The sequence below is a fragment of the Ochlerotatus camptorhynchus genome, unplaced genomic scaffold (genome assembly GCF_037179485.1).
Source record: "Ochlerotatus camptorhynchus isolate MF236.1 unplaced genomic scaffold, CSIRO-AGI_Acam_v1.1 ptg000090l, whole genome shotgun sequence".
Taxonomy (NCBI): Eukaryota; Metazoa; Arthropoda; class Insecta; order Diptera; family Culicidae; genus Ochlerotatus; species Ochlerotatus camptorhynchus.
Window position 1 is genome coordinate 844243 of NW_027040580.1, and position 22419 is coordinate 866661.

The 22419-nt window shown below is 40.8% G+C and overlaps 2 protein-coding genes across 2 annotated transcripts in view; one reads left to right on the forward strand and one right to left on the reverse strand.

Annotated features, from left to right (window-relative positions):
* LOC135698568 (uncharacterized) lies at positions 1 to 15692 on the forward strand. The gene is made up of 3 exons (XM_065218613.1): positions 1 to 516; positions 11936 to 12092; positions 15518 to 15692. Exons 1-3 carry the CDS (start codon positions 69 to 71, stop codon positions 15528 to 15530), a joined length of 618 nt encoding a protein of 205 aa, XP_065074685.1. The 5' UTR covers positions 1 to 68; the 3' UTR covers positions 15531 to 15692.
* The window catches only part of B4, a 285095-nt gene continuing 274774 nt past the window's right edge, over positions 12099 to 22419 (reverse strand). The window contains exons 6-9 of the mRNA XM_065218597.1: positions 15003 to 15134; positions 14743 to 14939; positions 14420 to 14666; positions 12099 to 14355 (exon numbers count right to left, since the gene is read on the reverse strand). Coding sequence (XP_065074669.1) covers positions 12743 to 14355; positions 14420 to 14666; positions 14743 to 14939; positions 15003 to 15134 — 2189 coding nt within the window. The 3' untranslated portion in view covers positions 12099 to 12742. The remainder of the gene's footprint in view (positions 14356 to 14419; positions 14667 to 14742; positions 14940 to 15002; positions 15135 to 22419) is intronic.

The following is a 22419-nucleotide window of genomic DNA, read 5'->3' on the forward strand; positions in this document are numbered from 1 at the left end:
GTAATATCGTGTGTTTCGAAAACTAATTTTAGTGATAATTTTTTTCAACGAAGTAAAACAATATAATCATGAATCTCAACTTTATGCTTACGGAAATATCGCTTCAATTGCTGGGCAACAAGTTCTACGACATCAACGGCCGAGAGACGGACAATCTAAAGGATTTGTTTTCGGCCCATTCATCACTGCGGTCACATCCTATCAATGGCCAGCAAAAGCGTACACTAAAAACGAAAGGCAATTTGATGCAGATGATAGGCATGCCAGGATTGAATAGTGTTCAGAAAAACACAAACGATTATGTCGATAGCCAGTACAGAGGATTTATGGACAACCAACGGGCACGGAACGACGCAATGTCGCAAACTGAAGCACCCGCCACGAATCCAGCACAGGTACAGAAGGATCTGTGTGAAATGCGCATCAAAACCCAACAGGAGTTCGTGAGGATAGTCGGGCACTCGAAAAAGATGAAGGACATCTACCTGGATACCTTGCCAGCGGATGCCGATCGAGGTGAGTCATCACAAATCACATTAACTCAAATCGTGTAACTTTTTTAAAGGTCGTAAGTAACAAAAATGTTAACAAATCGAGTTAATCGATACAAACTATTGCTCTTCTATCATTGTATGTGCTACAAAAACACCCATCCAAATTTACTTTTATTTATTTGGGGTGATGCACACTAAGGAGGGAGGGGGGTTTATGGTTTTGTGACAAGCAATGCATTACACGGTGTTTCGCGAAAATTCATTAATGTGCATAAAAATACCCATTTCCGCTAAAAGTGCCCCTCCTGCTCTCCTCATTTAATGGGTATACTATTTAATTAACTCACTAATGGGAAAATTGGGAGGTCTATCAATAAATGGATTTTTTTTTCTTAAATTGTGTTTACCGTAAAATGGGTAAACATTGAGGATGCAGGCGCTTGGTTATTTGTCCTCGTTGATATAAAAAAACTTTCTTTCTTTCATTGAAAATAAATGCAGGTGTTCCGATTAAATTTTATGACACGAAATATTATAATACAACATTAGATAAAATTGTATTGACTTATCCGTAAGCCTCTCCAACGTTTCGGATTCTAACATTTTCCGGAGATCGTCCATTTTCGCGTAAAAAGCTTCGGGCAGTAACTGTTTGCATTACCAATGAGTCGGTGACGGAAATGAGACGATAAACATCAGTGGTGTTGAGTACTTGGCACTGATGACGTCTGCAAGTAGTAGACGAAATACGCATATCTGTCAAAAGATAAGCAATTATTACGGAATTAAAAGGAAATAAACCAACACACTCAAAGCTCTTCTTCATATAATTATACTTTTAAGTTTGCTTGTCTAATTGTAAGATAAAAATTAAAACATTGAGTTGTATAAACTTGACAAATCATTCCTCTAACATAGTAGTAGTTACAGTGTGGTATGATCTAACAATCACTGTCTGCAACTAATGTTGGAGGGGCCGGATTACGGATTACGGATCAAAACTAACATAACTCTAACACTAAAAATGATCCCGAAACAACGCTTATTCATTGTCTTTTTTTTATATATGCGTTTATTTTTCCAGGCTCATTTGCCGTTGATTTGCGGAGCCAATATTCATTGTTTAGATTACAAAATTACTTAAAACTAACGTTAGTAAAGCGGGGGCCGATTACTCGCGGCTATCTCGAGGTTAGGGGTAACAAATTGTAACAAACGGGTGGCAGGGTAGGGATTGAAAACACAAGGTTTTTTAGAGCAATGTGCTCTTGATCTAGAACTAAGCGACATACTGGAGAAAAAGACAAACATGGGGGTACACCGATGGAGACCTAGCAACTTGAGAGAACACAAGATGACACTAACTACTAAATCCTTAGATCGATCCGTTTTAAAAACACATAAATTAAATTAAAATATTCGAGATCTCGGCTCGCCAAGATGTCTCTAACGGGCCGCATAGGTTGTTTCCCTCGGGCCCTGAGGGATGTGGATAACTCGGATCTAGCAACAATATGTAGGGTGCATGACCAAAGCACGTGGTCGATATCGTGATAGCCACTACCACAAGCGCACAAATTGCTGCCTGCGAGCCCGATTCGGAAGAAATGCGAGTCTAACGAGTAGTGATTGGACATGACCCTTGATATGACACGTATAAAGTCACGGCTCATGTCCAATCCTTTGAACCATGGCTTGTTCGATACCTGTGGGAGAATAGAATGTAACCATCTTCCCAGATCACTCTCATTCCATTTTTGTTGCCAGTTGGTGAGGACGTGCTGACGGGTAATTGAAAAAATTCCGCAAAGGCGATTTGTCGATCAAAAATATCGCCTTCCATAGCGCCCACCTTAGCTAGCGAGTCCGCTTTCTCATTACCCGGAATTGAGCAATGAGATGAGACCCAAACTAAGGTGATAGTATAGGAGCAGTTAGATAAAGTACTCAATTTAGCTCGGATTTCGGTCAGGAAATACGAGGAGTGCTTCATCGGCCTCATTGATCGAATAGCCTCCAACGAGCTAAGGCTATCTGTAAAAATAAAATAGTGATCAGATGGTAGTGAGGCAATTTGCTCTACTGCGTAAAATATGGCTGCTAGTTCCGCAACGTATATGGAACAGGGTTTTTGCAGTTGATATGAGGCGCTATGTAATTCGTTGAATACTCCAAATCCAGTGGAACACGCAGAAAAAACTATCGTCGAAACAAAAATATTTGAGGTAAATTTAAACGTAAACTCAGTTTGTTCTGGCCACAAAAATAAATTAGGTTGATTTCAAACGTATTCCATGTTTGAAGTCAAAAATAATATTACGTTTATTTTAAAAATATTCGTGTTGAAAATAAACGTATTTGTTTTTGTTTGGTTTGACAGCTAGACGAACAAAAATAAATATGCTTATTTTAAACATGCTTCTCATGTTTTTATTTTAAAGATACATATTTTTAAATTATTTTAGAAGTTGAGTGCAGGGTAAAGCAAAATAAAACTTATTGCAAATGAAAAACAAAAAGATCATGCCTGCTCTTTTTCGGGTGCGATTAAGGGTGACCTAATGGTATTGGGGTCCTGGTCCGGGATGCGGGTACCCGTCGGGGTTGGTGTTCGGGGATTTTAGTTCAGTGGAACCGGTGAAAAATTGTGACATTACCGTCGTTTTGTCGTTTCTTCCACTGGTCATCATACCGGTTTCTTTCTACGTTCGGATTTTCGTTGTTCTTTCGAAGTCACATGTGGATGAGGATGATATAGAGATCGGCATCATAAACGACGGAGTGAAGTTGATACTGTGGGGTTCCACCGGTTTTGTCGAGCTGGTTTCCGGATCCATCTTCGGTTATGCCACTTTCAGGTCGTTTTCTGTTGAGTTGAGCAAAGCTGGGGCAACTTTTTCCGAATGCAATAAGAAGGAAATAAAGATGCATGACACGCTAAAAACCGTTTACCCAAATCATATGTTGTTGAAATAAACATGCTTGTGAATTTTATTCAAACATAAATATTTTAGTTTTAAACATGCTTTCAATTTACTTTGAATAATTCATATGTTTAGGGTATAAACATTTATATTTTTGTTTTAAATGAACAAAATTTGTATCCGTGAAGCGTTTATAGTTGACCCATCTGTGAAAAAAACTCTTATTGTTACTAACATGGTGGTACTTGTTTGCAAAAATTAAGGGAACAACCATCGACCGATGGTGATCTGGTATTCCACGGATTTCTTGCAACATGGTCAGATCAAAATTTACAGAGGAACTATAAAAGTCTTGGAGGCAAACACGAGAGGAATTGAATGATGAAGGGCCAATATCCAGCGTCATGTACTCGTAATAGAGACTCATGAATCTTGTTTGATGATTTCTGTCGAGCAGCTTCTCAAAGTTCAAAGTGTTTTTATGTTACTTCATACGCGAAGTTAACGATTTTCAGAGTTGGTTGGAAATGCTAACATGAAGCTTTAGTGTGATGATTTATTAGCTAGAGAATGATCTTTAGGTAGTGATGAAAACGTCGCTAGAACTATTCCACAGCCGCAGTCAGTTTATGAGCAAAAAGAGGGACGCACATTTTTGCCTGTGGACTTGGAGACATACTTCAAGTCTCCGCGTACATCGTACGGGTTAGGCAAAAATGTGCGTCGATCTTAAAACTGTCGCATTAATGGCCCTTCGCTCATTTTCAACTTCTATTCAATTTTCATACTGCCGTACTCTAACGGAACTATCCACCTACCCTCTTCTAAAGATCATTCTCTAGCTAATAAATCATCACACTAAAGCTTCATGTTAGCATTTCCAACCAACTCTTCTCAAAGTTGTCTATTACCAATGGGTTCATTACTTCACAACGGATAAGATACCGGAAGGACAGTTCCGTGAAACAATCTGTCAGTGGGAGAACACCCGCGAGTACTTCGAGGCTCATCGTATGCGTCGAGTGCATACAGCCAAGCGCGATTCGGAGGCAACGGTATTGAACCCGTTGCAGCTTCAAGATATGTGTTTTCGCCGCGGATTGAAAGCAGAAGCTACCGTACTCTAGAACCGACAAGCCCACTATCGTGGAGTTCATCCGAAAGGACATCGATACAAACAGAATCAAAAGTCCCCTTAATATCCAAGAAAACTGAACCTATTTGCTGTTTTTGCGCATAGGCCAGCTGAATTTCAGTTGAAAGCAACGTAAGACAGTCGCTCGTTCCTTTGCCTCTCCGAAATCCAAATTGCGTATCTGAAAGTAAACCATTCGACTCGACCCATTTGTCTAGACGAAAAAGAATCATTTTCTCCAACAATTTCCGTATACAGGACAGCATCGCGATGGGACGGTACGAGTTATAATCCGACGCGGGTTTACCGGGTTTTCGAATGGCAATAACTCTTACTTGCCTCCAGTCATCCGGAACAATGTTGTGCTCCAGAAATTGATTGAATAAGTTCAACAAGCGTCTCTTCGTGACGTCTGGGAGATTTTTAAGCAAGTTGAACTTGATTCTATCCATTCCTGGAGCTGAGTTGTTACATGAAAGGAGAGCAAGTGAGAATTCCACCATCGAAAACGGGGAATCTATTTCGTTATTACCCGGCGGACGATCACGAACGTTGGTTTGAACCGGTACCGAATCCGGGCAAACTTTCCGCGCGAAGCTGAAAATCCATCTGTCCGAGTACTCCTTGTCTTCATTTATCGGTGATGACGCGTTTCGCATTCTCCTGCCAACATTCCAGAGTGTTCTCATGGAAGTCTCTCGCGACAAACCATCGACGAACCGACGCCAGTAACCGTGTTTTTTTGGCTTTAGTCAAGCCCTTAAAGGTTTTCTCGAGGTCGGTGTACCGCTCTTGAGGAAGCGTTTAAACGCGCCGGACTTCTCGCTGTTCGCGTCGGTGCATTCCTTATCCCACCACGGGGTGGGAGGTCGCTTGCGGACGGAAACACCCGGAACACGTTTCGTCTGTGCTTGCAGCGCATAATCGATAATGAGACGCGCGAGAAAGGAGTACTCGTCCAGCGGAGGAAGTATGTCGACCGATTGACTGGCATCAAGAATCGCGGTCGCGAATTTTCGCCAGTCAATGTTTTTTGTAGGATCGTACGCGATGTCAACCGAGCGAGTAGAAGATGAACCATTGGTAATAGAAATTTTGATTGGCAAATGGTCACTACCGTAGGGATCTTGAATTACTTTCCACGAGCAATCCAACGATAGTGAACTCGAACAAAGTGAGAGGTCTAATCTGCTTACTTTTGCTGGAGGTTTGGCTACTCGTGTTGCTTCCCCGGTGTTCAGAATTGTCATTTTGAAGAAGTCGCACATGTCGTATATTAAGGTTGAGCGGTTGTCGTCGTACAGTTCCCCCCAGCCTGTACCGTGAGAGTTAAAATCTCCCAAGATCAACCGTGGCTCCGGCATAGCCGTGCAGAGATCCGAGAAACTTTGACGAGAGATCGCGGTTCTCGGTGGAAGATATACTGAGGCATTTACCTCGAATATTAACCTGACATGCAACTACTTCAATGCCTGTCACCGAAGGCAGATCGATTCTGTAGAAGGAATGGAGCTTGTTGATCCCCAGAAGCACCCCTCCATACGAATCTTAATACCTCCTTGTTTTCTCTCTAATTTGTCTGCTAAATCTCACCATCACGACGAGAGATGAGCTACCCTACATGGTACACGCCTATATGGGCTCCCAAAATAGTATGCCGAAAGTAAAAATATCACAAAAACAACTCAAGATCCAGAAATAAAAAAAAAAAAAACGATGGCGCTGAAGATAATGAGATTATTTATGTATTTATGCTAACCTTCACACAACGTGGGTTGACCCAAATTCAAATTATCGGCTTGTCTTTTTCAGCAGAAGGAATTTCGTTTAGTTCTGTTTCTCTCTTTTCAGCAAAACAACAAAAATCTCTATATCTTTTCTCCATTTTTGTATTTCTCCTACTATCCCATATAAATGTATCGGAAGCTAGTGGAGCTGTCCTGTGCAAACAGGAGACAACAAGGCCTGCTAGTGTAAGAAAATCGTTATGCTATATGGTCTAGCATAGGCATACGGCCAGGTTTCCATAGGTACACACTCGCTTGACAGCAGATGGGTGTGGTGTTTCGAACCGATTTCAATGATCGAAGACGTTTATTACGGATAATATCAAACTCTTTATTCTTGGCAAATTACACGCAATTGCAAACTCGGCGTTACAAGAATAATCCTTCCTTTTCTTTCTTTTCCTTCTCACTGTCCTTTCTCTCTCTCTCTCTCTCTTCGCGCACAGCTCTGTCAACGGCTGCAAATTCCAGGGTGGTATCCATTTCATCAGTTGCATCCCACAGGCTCCCCCCATTTACACGAAAAATAAAATCCGGTGTCCTGTTGGTGTAACTTTAGTTCTGTGATCGTCCGAAGGATGATGTTCCAAGTCAGGGTTGCATATAAAAGCAGGTTTAATTCGTTCGATCGAAATGTGTTGAGTCTTCCCAGATATTATGACATCCATGTATTTATCAGTTCGCTGTACTACCTCATATGGTCCCTCATATGGATGCTGGAGCGATCGTTGCATGGAGTCCTTTCTAATGAAAACGTGCGTACAAGAACTCAACTCTGCGTTGACGAATATTTTTCGATGACCATGACGATTGGGCTTGGGTGTTTTTACGTTCTCAAAGGAGCGATGTAACAATTAACAAAAATCTGTTCGAGCAACAGTTGATGCCGGCGAATCAAAAAATTCACCAGGAATACGTAAGCCTTGACCGTACACTAGATCTGCAGCTGAGCATTTCAAATCTTTTCTGTATGAAACACACAGTCCAAGCAAGACCATAGGAAGCTCGATGTACCAATCCTTCGAGTTGACGTACATAATAGAAGCTTTCAACGTCCTATGGAATCTTTCCACAATTCCATTCGCTTGTTGATGGTATGCAGTAGTCCGAATATGATGAACCCCTAACATGTGGGTCAGTTCGTTGAATATTAAGAGATGAACTAGCCTATGGCTAAAAATCTCTATAATAAAGAAAAAAAAAAAAAAAAGTTCGTTGAATAATTCCGACTCAAATTGACGTCCTTGGTCTGTTTTTATATTTCCAGGAACACCAAACCTTGAAATCCACGTTGAGTACAATGCTTGTGCTACCGTTGGTGCTGTCATGTCGGTTAGCGGGTCTGCTTCTGGCCAGCGTGAAAAACGATCGATCATCGTGAGAAAATAGCGATGTCCTTGTGATGGTGGCAGAGGTCCAACAAGCTCGATATGAACGTGCCTAAATCGAGCCTTTGGAAGATCAAATTCACCCAGAAGAGACGTAATATGACGATGCACCTTCGAAGGTTGACAGTTTAAACAGTTCTTGACAAATCTGTTGACATCAGCATTCATGGAGGGCCACACGAAACGCTCTGCTATGAGTTTTGTTGTAGCCCGAGAACCGGGATGTGCTAGTCCCTGAAAGTGCGTCATGACATTTATTCGATGTTGTTTGGGAATATACAGACGAGGATGGCCGGTTTGAAATGTCACAATATATTTTTAGACCGTACTGTGGCAGTGACTTGACTTCAAATTTTAGGGATGTACTGTTGGATTTTATTAGAGCTTCAAGCTCCACGTCATCTTTCTGATCACGACTAATTGTTCCGTAATCAATTGAAGTCGGTGATAGAATGCTATCTACACGCGACAGTGCATCAGCAACAAAATTATCTTTTCCGTCGACATGCTGAATGTCGGTTGTGAATTGCGATATAGATCTAAGGTATCGCTCTTCATGCGGTAATCGGGAAGTGGATTCAGTTGTCAACGCGAAAGTTAATGAACGATGATCCGTAAAAAACAGTGAAGTTACGCCCTTCTAGCAAATGTCGAAAGTACTTCACAGCCATTTTCATAGCGGTTAACTCACGCCCAAACGTGGAATAGGAACAATGTGATTTTGAAAAATTTTCAGAATAAAAACCGAGTGGCTCCTAAACAGTGCCGTTTAACTGTTGTAGTACCGCCCCCGCAGCAGTATTCGAAGCCTCGATCATTAGCCCAAGTGATTTTGTGGAATCAGGATAATGGAGAAACGTAGATGCTGCCAGAGAACGTTTGCACTGTTCGAAACTTTTGCGTGTAGCCTCCGTCAAATGTAGCTTCCGAAAGTCATTTTTCCTGTTGTCTGGAATAAGTTTCCGTAGCTCAGCTTGTATATCCGTGGCATGACGAATGAACCGCTTATACCCGTTCACAAGCGCCAAGAAGCGGCGCAGTTCCTTAACGCTCGTAGGCAATTCGTAGTCCATAACAGCTCGTACCCGTGCCGGAAGATGACGCACACCACTTTCGCTGATGAGGTATCGCAGGAACTCCAACTCAGTGCGTCCAAAAACGCTTTTGGCCACGCTTATGACCAGACCATGATGACGCAATCTTTCAAATACGATTCGTAGGTGTTCGAGATGCTCTGAAGCGGAGGAAGAAGCAATACATATATCGTCAATAAAGACAACTACAAAGTCCAAGTCAGCTAAAATCCGATTCATGTAACGCTGGAACGTTTGGCTAGCATTACACAAGCCAAATTGAATCTGTGTGAACTCAAACAAACCAAACGGGGTAAAGACCGCCGTTTTTGGAATGTCGTTCTCTTCTACAGGGATTTGATGGTAAGCTCTCTCTAAGTCGATAGTAGAAAATCATGGATGTGAGGTACTGGATACCTATCCGGAGTCGTGGCATGATTCAAAAGATGATAATCTCCTACGAAACGCCATTGACCGTTCTTTTTGGGCACACAATGTAAGGGACTGGCCCAGCAACTACTAGACGGCCGACAAATTCCTAAATCGCACATGACTTTGAATTATTCCTTCGCAGCTTTTACTTTTTCAGGATGCATCCGACGAACTTTCGATGCTGTTGGAGGCCCTTAAAGGCCCAAGCGTAATGACAGCGGAAGCGGAACGGCAGCGGCAGCGGAAAAGCCCGATCTGAGTAAGCCAACTTGTCGCATTGAAAACTAGTTAGAACCAAATTGACTTCGGTTAGGCATCTTGATGTCATTTGTGACAACTGTCAAACTTTCCGTTTCCATTCCGCTTCCGCCCACATTGTGTTTAGGCCTTTAGTAAGGATATGATGAGTAACGTCTTTCTGCGTCTGTGACCGCATCATAGCAGGCAGCGTTATTTCTCGATACTCCAGTAGTAGTTCCCTATACGGATGATCTGCGTTTACTGTCGTCACATTGTAGAACTGAGTTGTCATCACATTTCCAGGGTAACTCAAGCCTGTCTTCCCGTCCGTTAGGCGTTGATGTTTCAGGTCCACTAGAATGCCAAAGTGTGCAATAACATCCTATTATCGACATTGTAATGTCAGCAATCAAAAAATTCCAAAGGATGCTCCGCCTGAGTCCGAGGTCCGGGCTTAGAAATTTTGTCCCGTATGTTTGAATCCTGGTCCCGTTTGCCGCGTGAAGTGATTGTACAGTAAACCGAGTAAACCCTTCGCTTTTTCTCGCTTATTAGCCGGTAATATCGACACGTCTGATCTGGTATCGATTAAGAAATGGTAGTTGGTTGTGCGATCATGAATGGTTAAACGGCGCCTTCCATCAGACACTGCCCCCACCTCCGCAGAGATAGGTGGGGAAGCTTCTAGTTTTTTTTTTTTATCAAAGAAACAAGGCTGCCGGCACTGACGTGCGTTGTGACCATAGTTTCGGTGATACCAGCAAAGCTCACCTTGTGATCGTCTTCCGGTAGCAAATCGGGTTCTGAAGGGGATCGGCTACGTGAACGGTCTGCTGTTTTCAAATTTCGGATTTCTGCGATGAGAAAATCGATGTCCGACCGGAGAGCTTTCCGCCGTGTTTTCTGACTCCTTTCCGCCGTGTTTTCTGACTCCTTTCCGCTTACAACGACCGCTGAGGCCTGGACGCATGCTGTATCTACCATTTTGTCTGCCATTTCCGCAAGCTTGGTCAGTGTTTCGTCGTGACAAGTGATGATAGGACGAATGTTCGCAGGCAAACGCTGGATAAACAACATCTTCAACAAATTGTCGTCAACTCCCAACCAACCGAAAGTTCCTGCATTTTTGACAGCAGATGCTTAGGACGTAGATCCCCCAGATCGTGCGTTCCGAGCAGGCGTTACAACCTGTTTTCCGGTGAAAGGGCGAATCGAGCGATCAATCGGGTTTTTACGGCATTGTATTTGTTTTCGGTGGGCGGCGTTGCAACAAGATCGGCAATGTGACAAATGACAGACTGGTCAACTTTTGCCACAATATGCTGAAATTTCGTCTCGTCGATGGTAATCTTGGCAAGTGCGAATTGCGATTCAGCTTGCGCAAACCACATGACCGGGTCCGTCTTCCAGAAGTCCGGTAATTGTACACCTACTGCTGCAGCTTGATTGATGGGCTCCGGTTTAGCCATTTTGAGGTTAGTTTCATACGATTTTCCGAAAAACACCTCGGTCCGGTTCGGTCCGGTCACGACAAACGGGTCTTTGTGATCGAAACGGGTATACCGACCGGATTCGAAAGGTTTCACGACGTCGTGGGTCACCAATGTGGTGTTTCGAACCGATTTCAATGATCGAAGACGTTTATTACGGATAATATCAAACTCTTTGGGCCTTATTATGGGTGTCACGTCACGGTGATAAGAAAGTGATACTCATAATAAGAGCCGTGATTGCCGTACAAATCAAATGGGAATCACTTCACCGTGACGACAAGTGACAAGTTTTCACCTTGAAGTGACATCCGTAATAAGTCCCTTTATTCTTGGCAAATTACACGCAATTGCAGACTCGGTGTTACAAGAACAATCCTTCCTTTTCTTTCCCCTCCTTGTCACCGTTTTTTCTCTCTCTTCGCGCACAGCTCTGTCAACGGCTGCAAATTCCAGGGTGGTATCCATTTCATCAGTTGCATCCCACATGGGTTTACAATGGTCAACCAGGGTGTGTGCTGAGCAATAACAATAACAATAATAATTAATGTAATAATAATTGCTCTGATCATAAATTCATAAATCATAAATTCATAATTATTCTTGGAATCGGAGTTCGTAGGAAATGGTACATTCCCGGAAGCTGTTTGTCGGGAAATGGTTGCATTCCGAGAAATGGTTTTCCGGGAAATGACGTACAAATGTATTAGGTGATCAGTGGTGTCCCGTAATCTCACTTTTTACCTGTGTACCAACTTTAAAAACCAGATTTAATGCCATATTCATACTCGTATCGGTTGAAAAATACACTTAAGCTTCTAGTTTACTCGATATCTATCGATTGCAAGCAATATTTTGATAATTATTTATGTTTTGAGAGTTGGTGCACAGGTACATTGAGGTTAAGGGAACGCCACTGGGTGGAATGCATTGTGTGTTTAACGCCATATTTCTCTGTTGTTTGATTTTCAGACTGGGAATTTTCAAAGTACAACGAGGAGGAACGCAATCTTCTGATAAACGAGTACAACAGGCTCCTATATATGCTGAAGCATATTCTGGCGGACGTGAACGACCGATCGGATTGCGAACAGATAGCGAAGATCATCGAGGGTATAAAAGAAACACTGTGAGTTTATTTTTTTCATCGTTTTTTTTTTTATTTATTTAATTTAAATACTATTCATATGATGCACGTCCAACGATGGTAGTAATCCACATTGTTCGGGGATGTAACTTAAATTATCATATATATGTATAGGGAATATTTCTTCGAATTCAATTGCCTAAATGAGCGACTTGGATTGACTTTGTAAACTAAAAGAAAGGGCTGCATCTGGTCGATAACAACAATAAAGGGGATTCTGAGTTTAGTTTAAAATTTATAGTCTTGCTAACCATATCGGTAATAAACGGTATATTTTTCGTTACAGCTCAATTCACGTTTTAATCTAAATTAGTTTAGTCATTGCTTTTATGCGTTTTTTTTATCACATGTTCCGGTAATACTTTGGTCGCCGTTGTTTTCTTCCTCTCTGCTTTCCCTGTCTCATGTTGCTAAAATCTAGTAAAAAAAAAAATGAAAGATTCTATCTTTTAAGTGGGTATGCAATTTCGTGAGCTTTATAAGCATGATTATTGATTTTGATTTCTGTATTTAGTAGAACTGGAGCTCAGAGGAAGGTTTGAAGGCACGTATTTTGAGCGATTCTATCAAGACATTATAGTTTGTGATTAATATACATATGGTGAAAATTTCATTACGTATTGCTCTGCTCGCTATTTAATGGTATTGTAGATGTTGTCTTCTACGGGACTAGCAACACCGGAAGCGCAGCGACTGCCAGCTGGGTTGTGGCTAACCATGTGGCACGTATCGCTGGAGGGAACGTTGATGCGAATGCTGGTGAATCGCTTCTCCGGTCTTGGTGGAGCTGGAGCTGGAAAGACTGGCTGTTTCTGTGGCGAAATTTGTGGGGACGCCACTGGACTGTCGGAGCATATCTCGGCGTAGATACCTTCCGATGGCGTTCGAGGCTCGGGCTCTTGTATAACAATCGAATCCCGAACGTTACTATACGGGAGGTCGTCTAGGATGCTCCACTGGGTTCGGTATGAGCTTTCGGCTAGCTCTTCTTCTTTATTGAGACTCTGTAGATCTTCGAAGGACAGTATGATTTCGGATCGCTTTTTGTCGTTTAGCTTGGATTTATTTTTACTATCATTCAATCGCTGAGGACTAGCCAGGTAGAGCAAATGTTGTATACTGGACTGAGATTTGCTGTGTTGTTTGGTCTTAACGTGGAACTCACTGTAGAGCTTTTCCGTCATGAACGATTGCTGTTGGGAGCTACTTCTGATCGGGAAGAACAAGGTATCTTCAGAATCCGAAAGCACTTCTTCGGAGTGATCCTTCTCGATCATATTGAGGTTGTTGACCAGATCTGGTCTTTCCTTATTTCTAATATCCATACTACTTCCTCCCTTCAAATCAATATGCTGCAGTGAGAGACATTTTTGCAGACCACTTTCATTGGCTGTGTCACCTGGATTCCCCCTTATCACATCATCGTATCCAATATCTGAGTTCGCTTTGCTTGCAGTGCTTCCGTTGATGTCGATTTCACCGAACCTTTCCTGTATCAATCGCGACATGTCCTGGTAGCGATCTATACTGGATTGCTTCTTCTCCGGTTCGTCAACGACGGTCTCCTGCACGTGACTTCCATTCGATCGTAGGCCTTTGAACCATTTTTTCTTACTTGGTGTAAAAACCTTCATTTTGTCACTCATCCCCGACGCCAAGGACATCGGCTGTTGGTCTTGTTCGTGCTGTTGCAAATGTTGCAGCTGTTGGTGTTGCTGCTGCTGCTGTTGTTGCTGTTGCTGACCACATTCGAGGTTCTCCAGATCATTTTTACTGAAAAATATGATCGAGTCCTCTTTCTCGTGACCGGAAGAGGAATTTTGATTCCGATCGGTACTGCCAAACAGTCGGGTTAGTTTGAGCCTTTTGAGGACCTCGCTCTTTGGTCCAGAACCGCTACTGTTGTTGCTATTGCCGGCAGGTGCGGTTAGATGGTTCAAGCTATTGGACGACTGCTGCTGTTGGATAGCGTTGATCATTTGCTGCAGTTCGACCCAGTTAGTGTCGTTGTCGACTACCCGGGTGAAGTTGTCACAGTTGAATTGGCAGAATTTAAGAACCGTTTGGACGTTTCCGTTGAGGAACATCCGTTGCTCGTTGTCGAATCCCAGTGAACACTTGGTCAACTTCATCTGAGGTGTTATGTGCAGTTTGGTCAGGGTGAGTGACGATGTTAGGTCTTGCTCATCCAGGGGACAGGCCACAATGAAGTTCTCATTGCTGATCTTGGCGATGGTGATGTACTCTGGAATTTGGAAAAAAAGTGATTAGTTTTTTTTTAATTGCTCGGTTGTATCGATCGAACTTACCGGGCACATTATTCTGGGTGCTATTTCCGCCGGTACTCATACTGGCTATCAATTTCAGATTCAATGGCAGACTGACTTCCGACTGCATTATGAATCCGATTCGGTGGACACATTCTCGATTCAGTTGTTTCGGTGTCTTGTTGCTGCTGTTGGGATGCCCAAGACTGCTGCTCTTCTGCAGAACCGGTGCCGTATGTTGTTCAATCTCGTAGAATTTACCTTTGGCTGACAATGAGACGTAGTAAATCTGCAAATACAAAAAATAAAAAATATGCGATCAATTGGTTGATGAGACTGATGGTGGAAGTTCAGGCGAAACCAACCTGTCTATTATCCCCTAGCAGTTGGGCATATTTGCCACGTTCCTTCTCCGCACCGCCTACGCTCCCACTAACGGAAGCGGAATCCTTCTGACTAGAGGCTGACTTGTGGTCTCCGTCTTGGAATACGGCTAGCAAACGGTACACCTGACCAGCTTTGGCGGTCGCCTTAACGTAGTGGGTTTTATGGTTGAAGTTGTCTGTTAGAAGAGATGATGGTTATTGGCAAGGTGGTTTACTACTTTTCAAGTGGCGAGCTTTACCATGCGATTCTGTGTAGGCAGAGAGGTTTTCCAGAGAAAGGAACTTGTACACCCGTTCTCGAACTAGTTGGACGATGGTGGTATAAACGGTAGCCGTTTGAGTACCTTTCTCATTGAGGAATGAGAAGTAGCCTGCGAAATTAAAAGGCATATCTGTCAGTAATCTGTTCATTTATTACAATTTTAAATACTTCATTATCGTAACATATGTTTCAAACGGGTCCACTTGATTTATGGTTTATGGCAATGGACATAAAAGAGATGTAGATAGCTGATGGGAAACTTAAACTACCTCAAGAGTCGCCTACATTTGCATATGCACATGTATTAAAACTCGTTTGGTTTAGTTTATTTCTTTCTATGTACGGAAACATCTTTGGTTGTTTATCGTTTCTTGCCGAAGGCAATGACTAATGCTGGCAACTGTGCTGTTTTGTTTCATATGATTGTTATATAATTGCATGTTGCATTCAAAAGGGGTTCTCACGTAAATCTTCTTTGGTTTTACATTTCAGAAAACATCTTTAGTCGCTGTCATATTATGGATATTGGCCGATAGTTAGAGACTTTCTTTATGGTACATTTAGGATTCGTGTATATCTTCCTACTTGATTTACGACTGATGACTACGTTATTAGAATTAGATGATTGATTGTCTTGATTAACAAAATTTCACTCTTAGAATAATATTTGTTTTAGTTTTTAATGTACAAAACATGACTGAATGGAGTAATATTATCCCTTTATTTTCTGCATTTATTTTATCTTGAATCTTTCATATAGAGCAAAAAGAAATCCAAATTGAATCTCATACTTCGGAAGTTGAAGATTCCTTCAGCTGTGTTATCTACGAAAACCTCCTACTTGCCTTGGCTGTGTGCCTTCTGGTACCACCCTAGAGGGGATAGGAACGAAAAAATGCCAAAAATTAAATAAGACTGAAATACAAAAGTCCGAAAATTTTTAAATCTGCCACAAAATGGCAACCAAAAAAAAAAAAAAAAACATAGCCAGATGGTTAATGAAAAATATTACAATTTAGGACATTCGCTAAAAAATATGCCTTTCTTATATAAAACTAGTTGTTATACAAATTTGAAGTGCATCAATGGTAAGTTTTTCGGGACATTTTAATATTGTAAAACATTGCCCATTAAAACTTGTTTCTTTTAGCGGAATTCCAGTTGAACGATTTATGGTTTACAATTCTTCATTTGGCCAACTTTGAATGTCGGCCAGAGGTACATATTGCTCATGATTAGCCGAAACGAAATTAAATGGACATAAGTTTTACTACGTTTATAACACAATATATTATACTCAGAAGAGTTAAAAAAACAATCGATGTTTATTCTAGTTTTTTAGCGAAGTTCATATTTTTTTCCGAATTTGATTTTTTAAACTCTTTAAACACTTACTATGGTGTACTGTAAAAAGTCAGAAGAACTGCTATCCATAGATCTTGAATTTCAAAACAAATTTGAGTTTAAGGAATTTTAATCTTAAACATCTGAAATTGTGTTCAATATAGGGTTGAGATGCATTATAGACTAACCAATAATTAAAAAAAAAACTCAGGATTACGGCTTAGATCTAAGCATGTATATTTATGTAAGTATAAAACAACTATGAAAGTCCAACAAACTTCTTCAAAAAATGTTTATTTTTTAACTTTTTCTGCCAAATAATATTAGTTTATAACATCAAATGTAACACACCCTATTAGTGCTCTTTTCCATAAAAAAAATCATTGAAGGCCGAAAAAATTCAACAGAGCGATCGAGTGTGCGATTTTTTTCGGCCTTTTGCAATTCGGCCTTTTGTGATTCGGTCTTCCGTAGTAATCCCCCTTACAGTATTACTATCTTTAACTCACTTCCTGAAGCAACCTTGACCAGATATGTTTATGGTTTAAGAATTGAGTTCATCCCTGACTGATTTTTCTGCAATACAATTACTGTGAGAGAGAGAGATTTCAAGAACAGGAACTTTGCCTGTCTACCCGATATCGTTTTTTTTTTTTTTTTTTTTTTTTTAACTCTTTATTTGTTCTAAATTCAAAATAAATTACATTTCATTTTAACCTAGGTGCTCCAGTTACTGCAGTAACGTACCAGCCTTAATTGTTATGATATATATCTAAGTGTTTTTACATTGTTCCTGTCTTGGCAATTCAGTATTTTAAACAGGTTTTTTAGCCTGCATGTCAGTATAACAATTGATATCTTAAAACTAAAAACTAAAACTAAATCTTATCTAAGTATAAAGGGAATTAATCGTTGCAATTGAGGATTGCAACGATTTTTGCCGGAAATTATTAATTATTTTGTTGGACATTTGTGCTAAAGTCTCAACATTCGAAATTCTATGTACTTCGGTTGTACTGTACCAGGGAGGCAACTTCAAAATCATTTTCAAAATTTTGTTCTGAATCCTTTGAAGTGCTTTTTTCCTGGTAGTGCAGCAACTAGACCATATTGGCACAGCGTAAAGCATGGCCGGTCTAAAAACTTGTTTAAATATTAGAAGTTTATTCGTCAGGCAAAGTTTGGATTTCCTGTTTATAAGAGGATACAAACATTTTATATATTTGTTACATTTGGCTTGAATGCCCTCAATGTGATCTTTAAAAGTTAATTTTTGGTCAAGTATTAATCCAAGATATTTCACTTGGTTTGACCAGGAAATTGGAACTCCGTTCATAGTGACTATGTGACTACTACTAGGTTTCAAAAACGAAGCTCTAGGCTTATGTGGAAATATTATAAGTTGAGTTTTGGAAGCGTTGGGAGAAATCTTCCATTTTTGTAAATAAGAAGAGAAAATATCTAAACTTTTCTGCAGTCTGCTGCAAATAACACGAAGACTTCTTCCTTTAGCGGAAATGCCTGTGTCATCAGCGAACAAAGATTTGTGGCAACCCTGAGGCAAATCAGGGAGGTCCGAAGTGAAAATGTTATACAATATAGGCCCAAGAATGCTACCCTGAGGAACTCCTGCCCTAACAGGTAGTCGATTAGATTTGGAATTTTGATAATTTACTTGAAGAGTTCTGTCAGTTAAATAATTTTGAACTAATTTCATAATATAAAGTGGAAAATTAAACTTTTTCAATTTAGCAATCAAACCTTCATGCCAAACACTGTCGAATGCTTTTTCTATGTCTAGAAGAGCAACTCCAGTTGAGTGGCCTTCAGATTTGTTTGAACGAATTAAATTGTTAACTCTTAAGAGTTGATGAGTAGTTGAATGCCCATGGCGAAATCCAAACTGCTCATCTGCAAAAATTGAGTTCGTATTGATGTGAAGCATCATTCTATTCAAAATTATCTTTTCAAAAAGTTTACTTATTGAAGAAAGCAAACTTATTGGGCGGTAGCTAGAAGTTTCAGCTGGATTTTTATCCGGCTTCAAAATTGGAACAACTTTTGCATTTTTCCATTTATCAGGAAAGTATGCCAAATGGAAACATCTGTTAAATAATTTTACCAAGAAAGACAAGGAACTCTCTGGGAGTTTTTTGATGAGGATATAGAAAATTCCATCATCACCTGGAGCTTTCATATTTTGAAAATTTTTAGTTATAGACCTTACTTCGTCCAAATCAGTCCCCCAGGAATCATCAAAAATATTTTCCCGAGAGAAAATATTCAGAAAATCCCGAGCAACCTGATTCTCAATAGAACTAGTAAGACCCAAACTGAAATTATGGGAACTCTCGAATTGCTTAGCAAGTTTCTGAGCTTTTTCCAAATTTGTGATCAAAATTTTACCACCTTCTTTAAGCGCTGGAATAGGCTTTTGAGGTTTTTTCAAAATTTTTGTGAGTTTCCAAAAGGGTTTGGAACTCGGGTCTAATTTAGAAATATTATTTTCAAAAGTTTTGTTCCTCAGGGCAGAGAATCGCTTTTTAATTTGTTTTTGCAAATCCCGCCAGATAACTTTCATGGCAGGATCGCGTGTTCTTTGATATTGTCTCCTACGGACATTTTTAAGACGGATCAAGAGCTGAAGATCATCGTCTATTATAATTGAATCGAATTTAACCTCGCATTTTGGTACTGAGGCAGCTCTTGCTTCAACTATAGAAGTAGTCAGAGATTCAAGAGCATAATTAATTTCATCTTTGGTTTGCAAAGGAATGTTTGGATCGAAGTTATATTCCATAAATGTTCGATACTGCTCCCAATCAGCTCTATGGTAATTGAAAGTAGAGCTGTTGGGATTACAAATTATTTCTTGGGATATTTCAAAAGTTACTGGAAGGTGATCAGAACCGAAGTCAGCATGGGTAACCAATTGGCTACAAAGTTGACATGAATCAGTTAAGACCAAATCAATAGTGGAGGGATTTCTTGCAGAAGAAAAGCATGTTGGGCTGTTTGGATATTGAATAGTGTAATAACCTGCAGAACAATCATCAAACAGAATATTACCATTGGAATTGCTTTGAGCATTATTCCATGAGCGGTGTTTAGCATTAAAATCACCAATAATGAAGAATTTAGACCTATGACGGGTAAGTTTCTGGAGGTCACCCTTGAGAAAATTCTTTTGCTGGCCTACGCATTGGAATGGCAAATAGGCAGCTATAAACGTAAGTTGTCCAAATTTTGTTTCAACAGAAACTCCCAAAGTTTCAAAAACTTTGGTTTCAAATGAAGAAAGAATTTTATGTTTGATTCGTCTATGAATAATGATGGCAACGCCACCACAGGGTCCATCAAGACGATCATTTCTATAAATCAAGTAATTTGCGTCCTTCTTAACCTTATGGGCAGGTTTAAGGAACGTTTCAGTTATAACGGCAATATGCACGTTATGAACTCTTAAAAAATTAAATAGCTCGTCTTCATTATCTTTAAGAGATCGAGCATTCCAATTTACAATATTTAATGCTTTAAAATCCAGTACTGAATTTTAAAGTCATGACAATATTATTTGCAAATTTTACTCCAGTTTGAATAGCATCAAACATGGAGTTAGATTTAAGCATATCAGAAATCATGTCAATTAATGAATTCTGTAAAAATTCCATTTTGGGGGCAGTAATGCTTCCTAAGTCAAAATTGTCAAAATTTCCGTTAGAACGTTGGTTAGTATTTTGATTTCTACCCGCTGCAATAGCAGCATAGGTAGCTCCATTAACTCGCTGAACATTGTTAGCAGCGAGGGGAGTAGGTACAGATGAAACATTTGAAGCAGGGGAGATATTTGTACCTACGGGTACGAATGTAGAATTTGTTCCTCGCTGACCGTTGTTAACAGCAGAGGAATTTGTACCTGTTCGGAAGCGTGGAGCGTTTCCTACCTGTCGGTTAGAACGAGATTGTAGGATCGCTTTGCGAGTCTTACATTCCCAAAAATTGGATTTGTGGTTTTCACCACAATTTGAACATTTAAATTTCTTAGGATCTTCCTTCACAGGACAGTCGTCCTTTGCGTGAGAGGAATCACCACAATTCATGCATTTAGCTGGCATGTAGCAATTTTTAGTTCCGTGACCCCATCCCTGGCACTTACGGCACTGGGTGAGGTTTTGGAAATTTCCTCCAGTCTTCCTGAAGTGTTCCCACTTCACTCGGACATGGAGCATAAGGCTAGCTTTTTCTAAGGCCTTAAGGTTGTTTAGTTCACTAGACTTGAAGTGAACTAAATAAAAATCATTAGAAATACCGTTGCGCGAATCGCCAGGACGGGATTTCATTTTCATTTTGATTACTTGGAGTGGCACAACTCCAAGTAATTTTGCCAGTTCATCTTTGATCTGATCCAGGGATTCACCACTGGGCAGTCCTTTCATGACAACCTTGAACACACGTTCAGTTTTGGTGTCGTAAGTAAAAAATTTGTGCTTCTTCTCAGTAAGATACTTGAGAAGACATTTAAATCCGTCCAAGGTTTCAGCCAATACACGGCATTCACCCCGACGTCCAATTTGTAGTGAAAACTTAACTTTCACGAAATTCAAAAGTTCCATGCGAAGAGCATGGAAATCGGTAGTGGTTATCACAATAGGGGGAATCTTTTCCTTCTTGGCATTAAGCCGGGAAAGTTTACTAGAATTTTTCTTGGACGATGGATCATTCTCATCATCCGTGAGCAAATCAAATTGATTACTCAAATTAATTTCATCAGAAGGGGGGTCAACAGTTTGCCCCTTTCTTTTGCGTTTAGGCGCCATGGCGGCAGTAAATTTTTATCCAAATCGACTTCCAAGCAGATTACTATAAGAATCTGAAGGATCGAAGAGGAATTTTCCAAATCGATATCCAAGAAGGATTACCTCGGGAAGGGTCCAAACAAGGATCGAAGAGGAATAAGAGTTGAACAAGGTAGAAAATTTTTACAGGTTGAGCACTGAAAAGTGCTGTTTAAATTTGTTGTAGCTTTAGGTAGTAGTAACACTTCCTTCAGCAAAAAGCAAATAGATCCGCACGGCAAGAGAGCACGATGCGGACTTACCCGATATCGTTTGTTTTTTGATTGCTACTACGTCTTATTAATAAAAGTGAATTTGAGAGCAGACATTTTTGTTCTACAAGTTTTATTTATTTTCGGTTCGGAAATTCGGAATAGTCCCGGTTTTGCGTGGTAGAACTTCGCGTCAGTACTCGATAGTCGTGCCTTGTCCACTTCCGCATCATTTCGAACGATTAACATTTGGTCCTTCGCGATCCGGATCGGCGTGAATCAGCGACAATGGAGGAGCTGATCAGGAAAAGAAACGTGGCCTTCGAGAGGCTGAAGAGAGTACATGCGAGTGCAAGGCAGCTGGCAGAACATGAAACACAGGCGTTCGAGGTTCACGATCGGCTTCGGAAATTAGCCGAGATGGAGGAATCTTTCGACAGGATTCAAGCTGAAATCGAAGAAGCAGTCCCGAACGAGGAACTTTCTTTGGTGCTCAGTGTGCGTTCGGACTACGAACAACTTTTCTACACAACGAAAGGACTGATTACAAAGCTCGTGCAGTCCGTGTACTGCTCGAAACGCAACGAACCCTCCTTTCCAGCCAAGCGACAAGTACAACGAATATGGAAGGGTTGGCTGTCCAGCTTCGTCAGCAGCACTTGGAGCCAATCGACACGCAGTTGCCGTCGTACAATTTGCCCGTGTTCAGAGGTGACAGGAAGCAATGGGCTTCTTTTAAAGATCTTTTCGTCAGCGGCGTCGATAATAAAAACCTAACTAGTGCTCTAAAGCTACAATTACTGATGTCCCATCTGGAAGGTGACGCCAGAAGCCTAGTTAGCAGTTACTCTATCACCGACGCAAACTATAAACAGGTGTGGGATACACTTGTTGAGCACTTCGACAAACCAAAGTTCACAGTTGCCGCTCTGGTTCAGGAGTTCTGCGACCAACCGGCAATAAAGCCTTTGAATCTTGTAAGCTTACGAAAGTTAGTGTCAAC